The following is a 19,945-nucleotide window of genomic DNA, read 5'->3' as shown; positions in this document are numbered from 1 at the left end:
GTAGTTTCTTAAGCAAAGGAGCCTCGGAGGCTTATAAATTTTAGAGGATCAAACTAAAGCGAAATAACAACCGGGGGTAGTGATGATATCCACCAGCTCGCTAGTTCATCAAATACGATTAAGGCCGCGGTATGTTTGAAATAAAACCACGATCCCGAACTTAAAACTCTAATCGAATCACTCACTAAAAAGGTAGAGGCCATTTTACAGTTCAACAAAAGCCTATCCCCGCATGAACGTAAATTCAAATTCATGTAGTTTCTGTTGGAGCCACGAAAGCATCCCGACTTTAATCGTCCTATAGCCTATGAACAGGCTTGTTCCATTAATAGTGAACCTAACGCCCTTTGGAGACAAAATCCCAACTTCGGTTGGAGAAATAACCAACACGTCACACCTCCAGGGTACAATAATCAATATGTTAGGCCAACACAAAGTTTTAACCAAGCTCCACCACGACAAGGACAGGGTCAGGGTAATTTTAATAATTATAACAACCAAGTGCAACCTCGACAAAGTCAAGCACAAAGTCAAGGTAGTTATAATAATTATAATGCTAATAGAGATATCGTTCCGGTAAATAATAACTATCAAAATCCACCCATAAATAATTCACGTGAAATAGTTCGATCCACACCACCCGTGACTACTACACCCACACAACCGGATCGTCTTGACACCTTCATACAAGTGAGCCAAAACTTTTCCAAACCATGGCTCAATCTAACCAACAAATTTCTACAATCCGTTAATAATTTAACCCAACAGTTGGCTCAAGATAAAGCCCAACCCAAAGGTGTGTTTCAGTCACGAAATACCTAATCCTAAAACAACAAATACAGCTTTGAGGTAACCGATAATACTAGTAATGAATATGAAAATGTAGGTGAGCTAAAGGCCATCACCACTCTCCGATTAAGCAGAGTGGTTGATAACAAAATAACTATGCCTATAGGTACCCCCACCGATGGCCTCTACACCTGCTATTTTATTAGATACGAAATAGAAACTGAAGAGCCTACCACTTTGTAAAGGTACCGTTTCAACACAACCTAAGAAACGAGAAAGTCACGGTTAAACATCCGGTGATACCATTGCTAAATATAGACATAAACCACCGTTTCCACAAAAATTAGCCGTGTTAACTAGGGATACTAATTATGAGGAGATTAGACGCGTTTTCAAGAATCTAACTATAAACCTTCCTTCCTCGAAGCTATTAAAAAACTACCACACCATGCTAAGTTTCTTAAGGAATTGTGTACTACTAGGCGTAAGACCAATATACCAAGAGACGCCTTTTTAATAGAACAATTCCCAACTCTATCTGAACATAATGGAATTGTTAAGTACAAGGACCACTGGTCGATCCTCTTGATAATGCACCTTAGGAGATTCTTATCGACGACCGTTTATTAGACACGGGGGCTAGTGTTAACTTACTCCCGTTTTATTTGTATAGACATATAGGTCTAGGCGAGATGCAACCCACTAAAATGGCGTTGCAATTAGCTGATCGGTCTATTAAGTATCCTAAGGGTGTGGTCGAAAATGTCTTTGGTAAAAATTTCAGGGATTTCTACTATCCGGGTGATTTTGTCATCCTCGATACGAAGAAGTCGTTAACGACTCTGTCCGATCATCTTAGGGAAGCCCCTTTCACGGCAACCGCCAATGCACTCATTAATTGCGCGATGGTTCAATGTCCATGTCTTTTGGCCATCTTGTTTGTTGAAGTCAATGTTTTAAAACAAAGACACGCGATTACCCGATTCATCTATGGATGGAGAGGTTAGCATGATCGAGAGCTTTGCTTTCGAGATTATTTCAACAACACGTTCCCCGATAATCATATGCCCAAATTTCTTTCCTTTGGAAGTTCAGACTCGACATTTCCATCCCTACACTAGTCGATACACATATTACGGATGAGGATGAGATAGATGACTTTCTCAAAGATGTAGAGGACTATCATAGTAACGAGGATATGACCAATCTAGATGAGCAATTCGATGAGTTTCTTAAAAGCGGTGATGATTCACCCTATCAAGAACTACTTTGCACAACATCCACCTCGACTTCCCTCCTTCCACCCTTTCAAAGGAATCTCGAGTTTGCACTCGATCCTTTTGTTTCTTCTGTACTTCATAAGTTTTTAAATCCACCTAGTAAACAAATACTTCAGAAGACAAAAGCGTTTGACACCTTCATTTTCAGACTTGAAACAGTCCCTACACACACCATGAATGAGTTTTGTGCTAAAACCACATCCTCATTGGTTACATTCTGTCCTTCTACAACTTATCCATATCCACCATATTCTCCACAACCATTCACTTTTCCACACTTATTTACTAGAACACCCACTCGTTCAAAAATGAAAAAGAAGGTGCATGCTAGGTTACGTAATAGGGTTATCCGACTTAGCTTTTCAATTCACTAGGTTGCGTCATAGGAAATCTTGGTGCTTGATTGTGTTTGGATATATTTTCTATGATATTTATTTATGGAATGATCCACAACTATTTAATTTTGTTGATATATGATAAACCGCATGTTCATACATATGTTTAGATAAAGTCTCGAGTATCTGACTATAAACGACTCAACTTTTGTGTTTGGTGCATTTCCTTTCATTTTCATATATTGGTGAGTGCACCATTAAGGTAACCGGGCCCTCCCTTAGGAGTGTGTGGCTGTAAGAACCGGATCCTAAGTCTACGATTAACATAATTCACGTTTTCCACTCTTGCATGTTTTTCTCGGATTTTTGAGTCATGTTTCTCTATGGGGTGAATTATGTCTTTCTTGCTCATTGTTTTTCCTTATAAAAGTAAAAAATATTAAATAATAAACATAGTAATCTAGGAAGTCTCGGGAATCTGACTTTAAAAGACCCACTGTTAAAAAACGAATTTTCTAAACTTTGTTGTAAAAAATTTGTTTGGGGGTGGGGTGTTCGTGTTTCCATCCTAAAATGTTTTATGTCCCATTAGAATTGCTTAGGCCGTTTAATTGTATTCCGATTCAGGTTGACATAATCTATGAATTTAGAGTTTAGTCGTTCACATAACGTACGTCATGCACGCACTTTGAGGCGTTTTCCACTATCTTATATGTCATCCACGGTCGGAATAGAGTGTTTTATGGATCATTGGATTGGAAATTCTCTCCTGATCATTTCCATATCTCATTCGCAAAAATCGGACCGGTAACGAAGCGGCAATTTTGATTTGAAGTTTTGTGAAAAAATCGAAAAATTCAAAAATTTCGAATTGGGCTTGGGCCCCACAGCCCACCCGGCAAAGACATATACCCTTCACCATCGGTTCATCATTTTTTCACAAACCGCCATTAACAAAGCTTCAAACCCGACCAAAAAATAAATTAAAAACAAAACCTAATTAACCCACGCCCATAATCCAAGACCCAACCCAAATCTACTCAACCACGCCTCAACCTCCACCAATTTACATCAACAAAAACCACCGGAAAATCAAAATAAAATAAAATAAAATAAAATAAAATAAAAAATTGGTGCTGCCGCGCCACCACACCACCACCACCATCGTTCTTTTTAGCGAGCTGTCCCTCATTGCTTCCCCCTATCTTATACAAACCTCAAACCGTATTCAAACTTCCAATGGCTCAACAACGCCGAATTTTACCAGAACAAGCTTTTACTGGCGACCACTTCGCGCCGTTTTAATGTGACGAAATGATCAGTAGAGACTGGAATAGCTTGTGGTACTCGACTGAAGCCTATTACCACGAAGACTTAGTCCGACGGTTCTACAATACAAGGGAGTTGGAGGGGACTAGGATTTTTGTTATGGTGGCGAAGAGGAGGAAGGAAGTGACTACTGGGTTGTTGGCTGAGATTCTAGGCATTCCGCCTAGAATCCATCTGGATGTCATGTTGCAGGAGTCCCAATATAATGGGGTAGAGCCATTGATGAACGTGATAGTTACCGAAGGGAACTACAATGCGAGATCGCATTGTGTTCACCAGGCATCCCTAAGAACCAACTAGCCTGGCTCGCAGCTCGGATTGGGCGTCTGGGAAAGGAGAAGGTCGGCGACATCGGCCTGAACTGCCTCCACATTTTATGGATACTCGGTAGGCAAGTCACGAGTTCTCGTATCTTGGAGTTTTGCTTAGCATGATTAGGGGGTAGGGAAGGCTGTTGCACCTCTCCCCTGTGTTGATAACCAAGATCATCTTGAAGTTGAGAGCGCCTCGGGCGTCGATAGGACTTACATCACCCTACACCGAAACCCTCGCATCTATAAGGAGTGTGTCCAACGAGTTTGGAGGTTGCCTGAGGATAGGGTAGAGGACGAGGAGTATGATGGAAATGAGAATGCCGAGGAGGATGGGGGAAACGAGAATGCCTCGGAGGATGAGGAGGACTTGACTTGTTTTGATGTGGATGCCTTGGAGAGGTCTTTGGTCGGATCACGAGCGCGATGGCTGTGATTCATCATGGCATCGTTCACTCAACACTTTCTCTGCGAAGACCTCCGGACTTCGACAGGCAACTATCCATCATAACCGAGATCCGTTACCCGGAGAGGATGAGAGGTGGGAACAGATGAGGGCGAGCTAGAAGCTCGGCGCCGGTTCGGACCGACATGCTTGCCGATTCCCACCTCACGGGGATTCTCCTTCTGAGGACACACCATCGAGGCACGAGCGTCGTCGCCGAAGGACGAATGGTGCTGGCCCATCGGGAGCTCAGGAGCCATCTCCTGAGCGTGTGCCCTCCGCTACCAGTATAGGAGTGGTTAGGGATAGTATCGTTTGATGTTCTATTTTTATTTGTAGTTTCATTATTGTCATTTATTTTCATGTAAGTTTTATTTCCGTAATTTGAATTTTGTAGTGAAATGTACTTCGTATGAAAATTTTAATATAATGCGGTTATTTTCATTGTGCGTGGTTGTTTAATATTGATCCCACCTTCCCAAATTGTTTGGGGGTGGTTTTATATGACCCTCGTCTTAGAATTTATTGCGGAGTCAAGGTGAAAATATGGCCGTTTAGGCATATCTATGAATAAGTATCATTGTAGGATGAAATCTCGATTAAATAGGTAGATTCTATCATAACTTCAACCTAAAAGATACTAGGTTTGTTTTAGAATCAAGAAAATGAGTTGTTTCCGTTTTCGGGTTTGGAAATTTTGGTATTTCCGAAAACTGCCGTAAAAACCTTTTGGTAACTTCCCGATCCGTTTTAGCAACTTAAAACCTATATAAACTTCATACATTCTACACTCACAACTCACACTACACCTAACCTCCATCACTCACCTTTCACTCCCATGATTCCCACGTTTTGTCTCATTTTCCGAAGTTTCAAAGAACTCCGAAGCGCTTTTCAGCCTCCTACAGGCGCTTTTCGCAATTTTTTTCAGATTTTTTTGTCGAGGCCTTTTCAGCTGAAGGCTGGCGACCAGCCAAACACTGGATTTCAAATCTTGAGCACACTTTCGGCTTCTAAGAGAGCGCCACTCGCGACTTCTTCCGTGGACCAGAAAAATTCCGGTTTTCTGGGTAGTTTCGGATCATTAAAGCTATTCCGAGCATAATTTTGAGATGACATCTCCAACATTGATACGGAACAGTCTTTTCGAGGATTTGTTCCAAAGCACTACTTATGGTGTTTGGTTTTGCGAGGCAATCACATACGTTATTGGGAGCCGCTTATGGTAAGACCTCGATGCACTTTATTCTCCAACACTAGCATCTTATTTTTACGATAACTGCATTTTCTTTGAAAGACCAGATGGAGAACAAGTGTTCTCCATCAACATTGATAATGAACCAATGGAAATTACCAGGTTCTTGCTAGCATTTGTTCTTGGACTTGCTATGCCCACTGAAATACAAGACCCATGGTGCTATTGGGTAGATAATATGTATGTCTACACTTATGAGTTTTTGCATGAGTCCTATGGGGCAGGCATTTTCCGTATCGAGGACCAAGGGGAATATAACGTCGCCTTTGGTAGCCTGTCCATGAACATAGGAACTGTTATGTTTTGGATCATGCTAAACATTTTAGGGGAATGGCGTTTTTCTTCTGTGAATGATGCCACTTGTAGCGTCTTCCTTGCTTTAGCCATGGGACGTATGTGTCATGACCTTCCCCGAACCTTGATGTCTAGTTTAGCTCGATCCCATAGCATGAGGCATAAGTTCCTTCTTATGCCTGTTCTAGTTTCCCGTATTATGCTATGTTTCTTTCCCCGCTTTTTGTACACGTTTCACGCGGATTGGATTACGGCCGACAATCGTGACGACCCACCAATAGTATTATTCGATCTTTCCGTGCAATGACTTGGCAACGGTGGAGGATACAACCTCATCAGGTTGCACCCTACACCCCGTCAGACCAAGTGGCTCTTAATAGGTTAGCAATAATAGATGATAAATGGCGGGAAGCCTGGAAAATTATCATGGCATGGCAGGACGCAAAGGAACCTCACTTCTTTATGGAAGAAGAGGAAGAGGAAGATGATGAGTAATGCGGGAGATAAGGTAAGTTTTCATTCTAGTTAGTGTCTTCTTATGTCCCAAGCAATTTCATTCTTGTTAACCCCATAATGGGTAGAACTTCGCGAGAGTTCGTCGGTTTTATTTCCTATGTTAGTACGTTCTAACTTTATTTTGCAGATGTTCCTGAATTTCACACGTTTCAATGGTATTTTTCCTACCCTCTTTATTTACAATACTTTGAGGACAAAGCATGCTTCTTGTTTGGGGGGGCATAGAAACACGTGTAATTAAGGCATCTGTTAGGATATAGATATGTATAATATGCATTTGTTTTCTAGTTAAAATTTCAAAAATTCAAAAATATAAATAAATAAGTTATGCTATACACTTAAGAATAGTGGTATTGTTTTCTTTATCTATGCTCTTAACAATCTAGAAGTCTCACGTAGCTTTTGCATCAGAATAATTGTTAGAAACTTAGGTTAATATGTAGGTAATAATCTTTGCATCTATCTATAAATATATTACATGAGTATTTATGATTGTTAGCATAAAGTTTAAAATCTAGGCTAGAGTACTTATTCTACAAATCCTGTGAGAATATAGCCTAAAGCCTTTATATGAAATAAAACATTTGAGAAATGACATAAGGGAGAAGTAAAATCCGGATAGAGAAATCACACGTCCACTTGCTTGATCACTATGTCATATCCTAAGCGAGAATTTAGGCCCTCTTTGGATCGATATAGCCAGAAATTCAAACCTATGAATTATTTTCCCGCTAGTCGCCCCTCGAGCCTTTCTTTAGCCTTCCATAAACCACAATTCCTTTACCCCATTACAAAAACAAAACAAAATAAAAAATTCAACTTACCCAATCTAGAATAAGTCTGAGAATAGAATGAGTGAAGAAAGAAGAAGAGAAAAACCTGTGTAAACAAAAATTAGTTAGTTGCTTCAGAAAAGAAAAGAAGTTTCCATCCAAGGAAAAGGAAAAGAAAATAATAGAAATAAATAAAAAAAAAAAACTCCAAAAATAGAATAAAAGGGAGTCAAAAGTCAAAGAAAATAAAGAGAAAAATATGGCTAAGGATGGAAACAAAGTATAGAAGCAAAAGAAAATAACAAGGTTTTCTCTAAGTTACATAATATGAAAACTCTATTATCTCAGACTTGTCCTTTTTGAATATCTATTTCTTTCCTTCTTAAATCATCTCCTAATCCCCGCAACACCTAATAAAGACCTCTAGCTCAATTAGGAATAGGTTAGTGTGATAGTAAGTGGAAGATGTGTTTGATCGACTCCGGCTTCCTTGTTGTCATTGAGATTGTAAGGTAAAGTGTGCTTGCTTTAATCGGAGTAGCTGAACTTGAGTGGAAAAATCAGTGTTGTATCTTGACTATTATTGTGAGAACCTACTTAAGGACGCTTATTCGAAGTTTCAGAAATGAACCTGCTAGGCATTTCATAGTATTACTCATTGTATATATGTTTATTGTAGATGATTGATTATTATGCATATATTAGCTTAGGTTTTACTTGATTACTCTATATGCATTGCTAGTGAGAGGTATAGTTAATTTAGAGCATGAATCACGAAACAATAGTTTTATTTCTTAGTCGCCAGTAGTATAGATGAAGTTTGTGAGTACCTTCATTGGAAAACTCTCACGAGGCTATAACTTCGTCCACTAGGGAATTCCTAGTGGTTTAAAGCCTTGTTGCATATGGTCAATGCAATCGCGACTCAAATAAAACGAGTAGCTAGAACTCTATTTTTGGTCACTTATTCTAATTTCTCATCTTTGCTTGAGGACAAGCAAAATGATGTTTGGGGGTGGTTTGATAAGAGCCCAAAACTGTAGTTTTAACCCTGTAACAGTCATACTATTAGACCAATTATGTGAGTAATAATTAAGAGTTAACACTGATTACGTGTTTTTATGCATTTCAGGCTTCAAAGTCCATTATGTGTAGAAATGTGCCACTTTAGCGAGATAAAGGAGCAAAAGTCGGTTACTAAGGAGTTCCGTGATTAAAGGCCAAGATTCAAGAAGATAAAGCCTTTCTAAAGCCCGATCAAAAGCTGAAAAAAAAAGACGCTGGGCGTAAATAGCACACAAGTCAGCAGAACTTTCGAAGGCCGTATCTTTGGACTCAGACCTCGGAATGGGGCCTACCTTATGTCAAAACGACCGGCTCGGAATGAAATTTCCAATGGTCCAAGCCTTGACCCAATCAGAGGAGCAGAAGTGGACGACAAGTCTGTTGAAACCAACTGCAGCTGAAGAGGCCTTTTTGGACTGAAAGAATTGGGTTTTGGGCCTGATTCTCTGGCCCAAAACATGGCTTCAAGCCCATGCATGATTTTTGGATCTGAAAGTATAAAAACCAAAGCTTAGCTCTTTGTTAATGGTAGATAGGGTAGATAGTTAATGGTAGATAGGGTAGATAGTTAAGGTAGCTAGTTTTAGACCAAAAACATTAGATAATTCTAGATCTAGTTTTATTTAATTAAATTGAGTTTATTTTATATTCAATTCTTGTTTTAGATTAAACTCTTAGAATCATTACTCTTAATTAGTTTGATTAATAAAATAGCTATTTGTCAATTTCGATTCTTGTCATTTACATTTGTGTTAGATTTGATTTCATTTATTACTTGTTATTCAATTCTTAGTTATTAATTAGATTTTAATTATTGTTTAATTTAGATTAGTAAAATTTCAATTATTTATATTATGTTTAGTTTTAATTTAATCGGAAATGATTGCATAATGATTCTCGGCTAAACCTCCATTAGAGGGGGTTGAGAAGCCTTGATGAAAGCTTGATTCCGATTATCGTAGAGTCATCGTAATTTTCTTTCCACTCTAGAAACGATTAGTTCACCATGAGAATGGGTTTAATCGTTCACATGCTAGTTATGAATTGGTAGAAATGCCATGTGTAATTAGGGATTAGGACGAACCTATTGTTCTGCGAAGCAGTTCAAGTCGGATTTCGACGATTCGTCGTTAATAGGATTAAGTTGAGTTAAGGCGGAATCAATCCCCCTCTAACTCCTTATCATCGAATCAACGTAGCATTCCCATAGTTGTTCTGATAATCGACTAGTTGCATCTTGTGGGTAGTTGCATCGTAGTCTAGTTGTCACTTCGTAAATCTCTCATTAGACTTTTTAGTTAAGAGTACTTATACGTAAAGAACATTAACATGCGGAAGGACTAGGAGTGGAACGAATCACTCTACTCCACTATATCTCATAGGATTGAGAGTAAAATCTTTGATAAACATATAGGCACGTAAGATAGTTTTAGTTTACTTACGTTTTGAGTTTCATCGTTCATTTCATAGGTAAACTATTCAATTTTATGCTTTATCAGGAGGCGAAAATTAAAATGGAAATGAAAGTGTATTTCCTATGTATTTCCTAACGTGAACTATTAAGTTCCAACGTATTTCCTAATGTATTTCGTATGTAATTCCTATAAGTTATTATGTGTTTAATGAGTTGTGTTTTAATGAACTATATTACAATGTATTTTAATTTTATTGGTAATTGTATTTCTATGAAAATAATTATATTGGACAAAACATACATAGTGCATTAATTAAAAAAAAAAGTTGGATAAAAATACATAGTTCATTAATTAAAAATACAATGAAATTAAAATACATAGTGCATTAATTAAAAAGACAGTGAAATTAAAATATATAGTGCATTAATTAAAATATATAGTGCTTTAATTAAAATAAAATACTAGATATTACATAAGCTTAGTTAGAGCTAGAACCACCTCTAGCCCTTGCCCATTCAGCACGTATTTCAGCTTGTTGTTGCTCGATTATAAAAGCGGTATCGGGATGGAGGACACTTGTATCGGTCGCTAAAATCTTAGCTTCATATTGCATCTTTTGAAGCGGTTTTTTCCAATTGAACCTGATTTTTTTCTGCTTGAATCCGATTTTTTTTCTTCTCTTGCCATCACAGTTCTTTGACCATATGCAAGTTCCCTTTCCCTAAGTTCTAAGCATTTTTGTGTTTCATTTGCATCCTGTGAAAATGTATCCTCTAAACGTGTAAAGTAACCCTCCAACATACCAACTGATTTTTCTTGGTTCCTTTTGGACTTGGCTTTCTTCGATCCAAGAGGACGCTCATTTTCTTTTGGACGCTCTATTTCTTGAGAACCCTCCAATTCAACTCCACCAACACTTGGTGAATTAGAAGTTGAATCGTCACCATCATTTTTGCGACCTTTTCCCTTTGTGGGGCGGCTTGACCTTGCCTCAAAAACGTTACTCTACTTTGGATTATCCTTGAGTATAACATAACAATGATCAAGTGAAAAAGCCGATTTTTCTTGTAATTGGTACGTCATCCTTGCCTCGGACAACTAAAAAATAAAATGGTGGTAATTAGACTAAAATAATCACTAGGAATAAGATAATTAAACTAAAATAATAATTAGACTAAGATAATAATTAGACTAAGACTAAAATGGAAATAATAAATACACTAAAATAATTAGACTAAGACGGAAATAATTAGACAAAGACTAAGATAATCAATAAATTCCAAATTGACAACGTTGTAATTACCCGGCTTTGTATTGTTGTACCACTTGCATGTCGAGCCTCCACCACATTCACAATTGCAACACATTTGTTCATCATTTTTGAAATATATTTCCACCTACCACTAATTGAATCGAGACCTATCCGACCCATGCTTGATTGAACTTCGTTTGTTACACGATTCCAAAATCCTTTTGCATTTTGGAAAGCACCAACAATGGAGTCTTCACTAATTTTTATCCAAACAAGACATAGAGCTTGATCATCGGACATGCTAAAGTGAGCTCTCGCTTTTACTTGAGTGCTACCACTTGCTTGAGATGCTTGAGTTGATGCCATTTGATATTTGGTTTTTTTAAGAACTGGTTTTAAAGAAGAAGAAATATGATATATGATTGTTGGAAGTGTGAGTTGAAATGAAACAAATGTTGTATATATACCAAAGTTTTTTATTTTGACCGTTCTGACTTTTTGACCGTTGGTAAACTAGCCGTTAGGACTCCGGACGGGATGTTGGATTTCGATCCGGTGAGTTTTGTAATCCGGGCGACGAATCCAACATCCCGTCCGGTTAACAAGTCGATGAAAAAAACTCGGTGGAAGGTTTCACCTTGTTTTGAACTGGGGAAAATTATCACCGAGTTTATCACCCTGCATTGCACAGCACTTTTAGACCCAAGTAGGTGATAGTTTTCACTTCCCCTCCTCTATCACCTGCATTGCAAATGCTCTTAGGATAATACATGTATAATATGCACTTGTTTTTTAGTAAAAAAATTCAAAAATTCAAAAATATAAATAAAAATTTTCTGTTATACATTTAGGAATATTGGTATTATTTCTTTCTTTATGATGATAATAGTCTAGATATTTCACATTAGCTCTTATATTAGAATAGTTTTTAGAAATTTAGGTTAATATGTAGGTAATAATCATTGCATCTTTCTATAAATATATTGCATGAGTATCTATGATTGTTTGGCAGTAAGTTTATGAAATCTAGGCTAGAGTACTTATTCTACAAATCTAGTGAGAATATAGCCTAAAGCCTTATATGAGTGAAATATTTGAGAAATGACACAAGGGAGAAGTAAATTCCGAATAAAGAAATCACACGTCCACTTGCTTGATCACTATATCATATCCTACGCGAGAATTTAGGCCCTCTTTGGATCGATATAGCCAGAAATTCAAACCTTATGAAATAATTTTCCGCTAGTCACCCCTCTGAGCCTTTCTTTAGCCTTTCATAAACCGCAAATCCTTTACCCTTTTACAAAACAAAATAAAAATAAAAATCAGCCTACCCATCTTTGAATGAGTTTGAGAATAGAAATGAAATGAAGAATAGGAAAGATAAAGACCCGTGAAACCAAGAATTTGTTAGTTGCTTCAAATGAGAAAAGAAAGTTTCCATCCAAATAAAAGAAAAGAAAAATAAAATAAAATAAAAATTTAGAACTCCAAAAACATATTCAAATGAGTCAAAAGCCAAAAGAAAAAGAAAAAAAAATGGCTAAGGATGGAAACAAAGTGTAGAAGCAAAGTAAAGAACATGGTTTTCTCTAGTTACATAATATGAAGACTCTATTATCTCAGACTGGTTCTTTTTGAATATCCATTTCCTTCATTCTTAAACCATCACCTAATCCCCACAACACCTAATAAATATTTCTAGCTCAATTAGGAATAGGTTAGTGTGATAGTAAGTGGCAGATGTGTTTGATCGACTTCGGCTTCCTTATGTGTCATTGAGATTGTAAGGTAAAGTATGCCCACTGGACACTGGAGTGAGCGAAACTTGAGTGAAAAAATCAGAGTGGTTTTTGTCTTGACATATATGTGAGGACCTACTTAAGGATGTTATTCCAAAGTTTTAGAAATGGAGCTATTATTATATTTCATAGCATAGTTCATTATATATATATATATATGTTTATTCGTAGATGATTGATCATTATGCACGTATTAGCTTAGATTTTAACTTGATTATTCTGTATTCATTGCTAGTGAAATGTATAGATATATGAGAATAAAGTAGGAAACAATACTTTTATTTCTTAGTCGTTGTAGTATAGATGAAGTTTGTGAGTACCTTCTCTGGAAAACTCTTACGAGGCTATAACTCATCCACTAGGAAATTGCTAGTGGTTTAAGGCCTTGTTGCATATGGTCAATGCAATCGCACTCGACGAAAAGCGATTAGTTAGAACTTCATTTTTGGTCACTTATATTAATTTCTCATATTTGCTTGAGGACTAGCAAAATGCTCTTTGGGGGTGGTTTGATAAGAGCCTAAAACTATAGTTTTAACCCCTTAATATCATTACATTTATACCAATTATGTGTATAATAAATATAAGTTATTACTGTTTACGTGCGTTTATGTATTTCAGACATTGAAGTCAAATATGTGAAGAAACATGTCACTTTTGCGAGATAAAGGAGCAAAGGTTGGTTGCTAAGAAGTTCTATGATTAAAGGCTAAGATTCAAGGAGAAAAAACCTTTTTAAAGCCCGGTCAAAGCTGAAAAGTCAAAGTCAACGCAGGCAGAAATAGAGCAGAAAAGTCAATAGAACTTCTGCAGGCTATATCTTTGGACTTAAACCTTAGAATTAGGCCTATTATATGTAAAAACGATTGTCTCGAAAAGAGATTTCTAACGATCCAAGCCTTGACCTAATCGAGGAGGAACAGAAGTGGACAAAAAAACTATTGTAGTAATTTCCAGCAGAGAAACCCTTTTTGGACTTACTTAATTAGGTTTTGGGCTTGATTTAAGGGCCCAAAACATGGCTCCAAAGCCCATACACGAAATTGTAAACTTAGTCCTCTCTTATATAAAAAGGACTAAGCATAACTCTCACATACTTAGACTTAGATAGATATAATTAATTAGAGATAGATAGTTAGAACTTAGACTTAGTTATTAGTTTAAAACTTAAGCTAATTATTGTTTTTCATTATTCAATTAGATTAATAAAATCCAAATTTGTTCTTCATTATGTCTTCTTCTTATTTATATATTTGTGATAGTCTAATGACTTCTAGCTAAACCTCCATTAGAGGGGTTTGATGAAGCTTGATGAAGACTTGATGTGTTAGTTAAGATTATTGCTTTTCAAGAGTTTCACTCTTGTAGGATAGTTGATTCGCTATGAGAATGGGTTGGAATTCCTCACAATCTAATTATTAGTTGGCAAAGATTGCCATGAGTAATTAGGGATCAAACACTTAATCTTATTTGATTAGGATTGCAATAATCTACACTAGCATATTAGGAGTACATCAAGTGGATTCAAATCCCCCTAATCCCCTCTCCATATTCACATTTTAATATTCAATTATCATAGTATAAGCTATACATTTTAATTAAGTTCAATTGTCATATTAGTCTAATTTCAATTCATTACTCTCACTTGTTTTGGTAGAATAGATTAAATTAGCGGAAACTTACGTTTAAAGGACTAGGAGTGGAACGAATTCTCTACTCCATATATTTCTCGATAATCGAGAGTAGATAACTTTGATATCATAGCAGTAAACAAGCATTTAGTTTTACTTATTCATAGCATAAATAGTTAAGAGTAGGTAAAACTATTGATTTACATTTTATCAATATGATACGGGAGTATGCTTAATTAAAATATTTGAGTTTTTTTATTGTAGTTTCAATGACATGAGTGATTTTTATTTTAAGTGTATTAGGACACTAATGTTCTTTTGTGCATGACAATGAAAAACTCTCTAATGTTTTATGCAGGGATGAACTTACCCCACATTATTAATTAGTTTAAGTAGAATATTATTTTTTCGTAGAGGTTGCTACGTGTCAAGAAACTGCATGCTAATGAGAAACGATATATTTGTCTTGTGTTTAAGTGAAAGTAGTAATATTTTATTTTAATATAGACAGTTAAACTATAATAGATTTTGTAGTGGCATGAGGACATATATTATTAAATTATTTAAAAATAATTAATATCAACGTTATTTTGCTTAAATTTAATCTCGGTACATTCTTATGTAGGTTCTAAGTTAATAACCAACGTTATTTGTTCGTATAGCTTACCTTACTTTCGAATCCCAAGACAAGATTCTTTTGAGATGTGTATAGCTGTAAGACCCCAATTATTTTTATATTATTTTGTAACAATATTTAGTATTTCGGAATTTGATATTTATTTCCTGGTCAAACGTGCTAGTAAATGTGGGTTAACTTTTTGATAGAAAGAGAAAGGAGGGAAAAATTAGTATTTTGAATTTTTGTGTAGAGATTTTTAATATTTGAAAATTAAAATACTAATTTTTCCGTCCTTTTTTAGTTTAAGTAGAGATTTTTGTAGAGATTCTTAGTAGAGATTCTTAGTTTAAGTAGATATTTTCTTAGTTTAAAATTAGTTTAAGTAGAGATTTTTGTGTAGAAATATTAAAAATCTCTACACAAAAATTCAAAATTCAAAATACTAATTTTTCCCTCCTTTATATTTCTATCAAAAAGTCAACCCACATTTACTAGCACGTTTTACCAGGAAATAAATATCAAATTCCAAAATACTAAATATTGTTACAAAATAATGTAAAAATAATTAGGGTCTTACAACTGATAGAACTGAATATTCTCAAACTTGCTCTGAAGACCAATTCCAGGTATTTGACCATTCGTTCATCCCTAGCCTCATATCATCCATCAACTTGAAACACAACCAGCTATGAGTCACTAAAAACTGTGAGGTGTGTTAGGCCCAAGTAGAGAGCCATTATGAGGCCAGCAAGTGTCGCCTTATATTCTGCCTCATTGTTAGAGGCATTCCAACCTAACCAGATGGATTTCTCCAACCACATGTTGTCAGGAGTGACTAACACAGCTCCAACTCCTACGCCTTTGTCATTGGAAAACCTATCCACAAACAATCGCCTTCCGGAGCTCGGCTCCCAAGGGTCTGGTCGGGTGTTTTGGGATTTAGGTAGGATGCCTTCATCTGAACTGGGGGTTGTTAAGTCGTACCCGGTGTAGGTCATTGGGAAATCTCCCAAGAATTCTGCTAGTGCCTGGCCCTTCTCTGAGATCCTTGGGACGTAAACAATATCATATTCTAATAGTTGCACGAACCATTTCCTGATCTGTTTGGCATTTCGAACTGATCGTAACTGGTACTCTGTGATTACTCTGATAGTGTGAGACTGGAAGTATGGTCGTAATTTCTCTGCTACAAAAACAAGGGCTAAAGCTACTCTTTCGAGTTTAGGGTACCTTGTTTCTGCTGGTAGAAGCGTTCGGCTCAAGAAATAGACAGGTTTTTCAACCTTCTTTTCATCCACTCGTATCATTACAGAACTGATACCGTAGTCAAATGAATAGAGGTAAAGACCCAAAACTTATACTTCAACTGGTTTGGAAAGGATATGTGGTGCCCCCAGGTATGTTTTGAGTTGATCGAATGCTTTTTGGCATTAATCCGTCCATGCAAATGAGGTATTTTTTCGCAGTAACTGGAACAGAGGTTTGCACTTATCTGAACTCTTGGAGATGAACCTATTCAAAGCTGCTAACCTGCCTGTAACTTTTTGAACCTCTTTCATGTTTTTAGGTGAAGACATTTCTATGAGTGCCCGGATCTAATCTGGGTTTGCCTCGATTCCTCTCTTAGTAACTAGATACTCTAAAAACTTCCCGGATAAGACAGCAAAAGCACATTTTGCAGGGTTGAGCTTCATACGATACTCTCGGAGAATGTCAAATGCACGCTTCAGGTGGGAGAGGTGATCTCCTCGTCTTAGGCTTTTAATCAAGAGATCGTCTAGATACACCTCCACAATGTCGCCTATCAATCCTTCAAACATTTTGTTTACCAAACTTTGGTACATGGCTCCTGCATTTTTCAGTCCAAATGGCATGACCTGATAACAGTACAGACCATCCTCGATTGTGAAACTAGCATGCTTGTGGTCTTCTTAATGTAATGGGATCTGGTTCATGTCCAGCCGTGGCAGAGGGTAACTGTCTTTTGGACATGCGTGGTTCAGATCCGTGAAGTCGACACAGATTCTCCATGACCCATTCTTCTTTCGTACTGGGACAATGTTAGAAATCCAAGTGGGGAAATTAATCTCCTTGACAAAATTAGTCGCCTTTAGCTTTTCAACTTTGGCTTTTACCGTTTTGGATATGTCAGCACCTATCTTTCTCAGTTTCTGTTTGACTACTACTGCATCACTGCGGACATTGAGCCGATGGCATGCCACATGGGGGTCAATTCCTGGCATTTCTTCAAATGACCAAGAAAACACATCTTTGTGTTCTTAGAGAAAGTGTATTAGAGCCTGGCATTCTTCAGAACTCAACAAAGTGTCGATAAAAGTGGTTTTTGGCGAGCTGCCTCCCACAATTTCCACTTCCTCTAATGGCTCCAGTGAGGGGGGATTCTCCCTCTCTCTTGGGACTAGGTCCGAGAGAGGGGGATCCAACTGTAATTGCTATTTGGCTGGTTGCCCAACCTCCATTGGTTCAAAAGGGAGTGGGGACTGCTTTGTCGCCAAAGCATAGCATGTCTTGGCAGCCACCTGATATCCTCTGATTGTCTCAATTTTCCTTTTATGCGGGAACTTTAGACATTGGTGATAGGTGCTATGAACAGCACGGAGTCTATGCAGCCAGGTCCTGCCCAAGATTATGTGATAAGGTGTGTTAGCTTTTACCACAACAAAATTTATGATGAGAGTTACCGAACCGGTAGCTACGGGTAGCTGGATCTCCCCAACTATTAGAGTTTTGTCTCCGCTGAATCCATATAGGTTGGAGTTGGTAGCGACCATCTCCGAATCAGGAATCTGTAGTTTTTTGAATTCATCACAGTATAACACATCTGCTGAACTTCCTGGGTCAACCAAAATGCGATGCAAATCATAATCTCCAAAAGGGAGTGTAAGAACCAGTGCATCCTCATGTGGACTCTGGATGTAGAGACAGTCAACCTTGGTGAAAAGAATGAGTGGATCTTTATGGGGTAACGCATCGACTCGAACACTTATGGTTAGTTTACTGTTCATGATCCTCATTTGCTTGGCAACACGGATTTGGTATCGTGCCCCCTTTTCTGTAACCTGGCCACTGTGTTTGCTTACCTTTCCTGAAATCATGTTTATCTGGAGCTGGCCATTGAGTGGTCCAAGATTTGGGGATCCCGAACGGCGTGCTAATCTCCCTCGGGTTGTCAAATACTCACCTGCTCATGTGCTACAAACTGCTTCAAATACCACCTTTCAATTAGATCTTGTAGTTCATTTTTCAAGGTCTTGCAGCCTCTGGTACTATGACCCTTACTCTTATGGAACTTGTAGTAGGTCCTCTGGTCTCTGGTACCAAAGGAGCCTGGCTTGAGTGGAGCTAGCCATTTGAGGCAACTCTAGTTCTTTATCGAGTCCAAGACCTCATCTAGCATTTTGTTTAAAGGGGCGAAGTTTCTGTCCATCGAGGGTAGAGCTTCTTCAGCTCCTTCCATACGTGGCTTCTTTTGTGGTTTTCCATCTGCACTACTGGCTACATTTTGGTACTGCCATTTGGGCATTCATCCCTTTGATGGGGATTCAGCCCTTTGGCAACCACGATGACGGTCTTTTTTTGGCTTTTGAGGGGAAGAGCTTTCGTTCCCCTCTCGAGGGGCCATAGGAGTTGTCTAGTTTGTCTTCTTTGCTTCCTGACGTCGGTTTAGGACATCCTCCTCCCACCCCACATGAGTTTCAACCATGTCTAGGAGTTCCTCCAAATCACGGTTTCTAGAAAGAGATCCAAATAAGGCGTTGTTTTCATCCAACTCTTGTTTGAAAGCTATTATAGTAGTATGTTCGTCACAAAACTCTATCTGGATGGAAATTTCCATGAACCGTTACATGTAGGACCTCAATGCCTCTTCGTCCTCTTTCTTGATATTGAATAGTGCATCGATCCATTTTGGTTGGTGCTTGTTGCATGAATACCTGTCTATGAAGGTCTTGAACATTTCTTCTGAGGACATGATCTGCCTCTCAGGTAACCTGTGGTACCACTGGAGCGTAGATCTTGACAAGGAAGCTTTGAACTATTGACACATGACGTGGTCATACCTTTCATATTGTCCCATAGTGGCACGATATCTGAACACATGATCCACCGGATCTGACTTGCCACTGAAGACACTGAACTTCGGTTGTCTATAACCGCGGGGATATGGCTTTCTCATTAATCGGGATGCGAAAGGATATCTTCCTACCCCCATGATAGCAGATTGAACAAGGGAGTCTTTCAATTCATTTTTCTCCCCTTGCCTGTCATTTGATGCATCTGACGGATTAGGTCGTTCTTCTCAGTTTCCCATGCACTTTCTTTGGTAGAAAGTTTCTTGTCTTGGGTTCTTTTTCGGTGTCGGGGTTCGACATCATGATCCTGGTCAGTTGACTCTGGGTCGATGCTGTATCTGAATCCTCATCCGAGTTACTGTATTCCGACTCTGATGGTTCACGTCGGACTTGTTCCCCACGCCTTGGGTTCCTAGTTCGACCGCCTTCTGGAAGGCCGTCATCATCGAGATCGATGAGTGGATCCTTCCCTGTGTCAGATTGATACAAATGCCTCAGCAATTGTAACTCTCGCTCAAGGTTGCTTCTTTGCTGTTCTAAAGCTTGTACCGCCTGACTCGCCTAAATAGACTCTGGTTTGGTGAGAACAACATTCTCACCATCTTGACGTTCCTCTTGAGCATTATTCTTAGGGCCTACACCGGGAGCAACTGGTCCATCGGTGCTGGTCACTGGTCCTTGGAAGGATTATTCACATCATGGTGATCAACATTCTCCTCCCCCCCCCTCTTCAGGCATCTCGT

General features: G+C 38.1%; 1 protein-coding gene across 1 annotated transcript; it reads right to left on the bottom strand.

Annotated features, from left to right (window-relative positions):
• Positions 1–17,564: 17,564 nt before the first annotated feature.
• Positions 17,565–18,227, bottom strand: LOC147504062 (uncharacterized). The gene has a single exon (XM_086605051.1). It carries the CDS (start codon positions 18,225–18,227, stop codon positions 17,565–17,567), a length of 663 nt encoding a protein of 220 aa, XP_086461177.1.
• Positions 18,228–19,945: the final 1,718 nt, after the last annotated feature.

Source organism: Coptis chinensis, chromosome 4 (genome assembly GCF_015680905.1).
Source record: "Coptis chinensis isolate HL-2020 chromosome 4, ASM1568090v1, whole genome shotgun sequence".
Classification (NCBI taxonomy): domain Eukaryota; kingdom Viridiplantae; phylum Streptophyta; class Magnoliopsida; order Ranunculales; family Ranunculaceae; genus Coptis; species Coptis chinensis.
The sequence above is the reverse complement of the archived record's forward strand: the minus strand, read 5'-3'. Positions and strand labels throughout refer to the sequence as shown.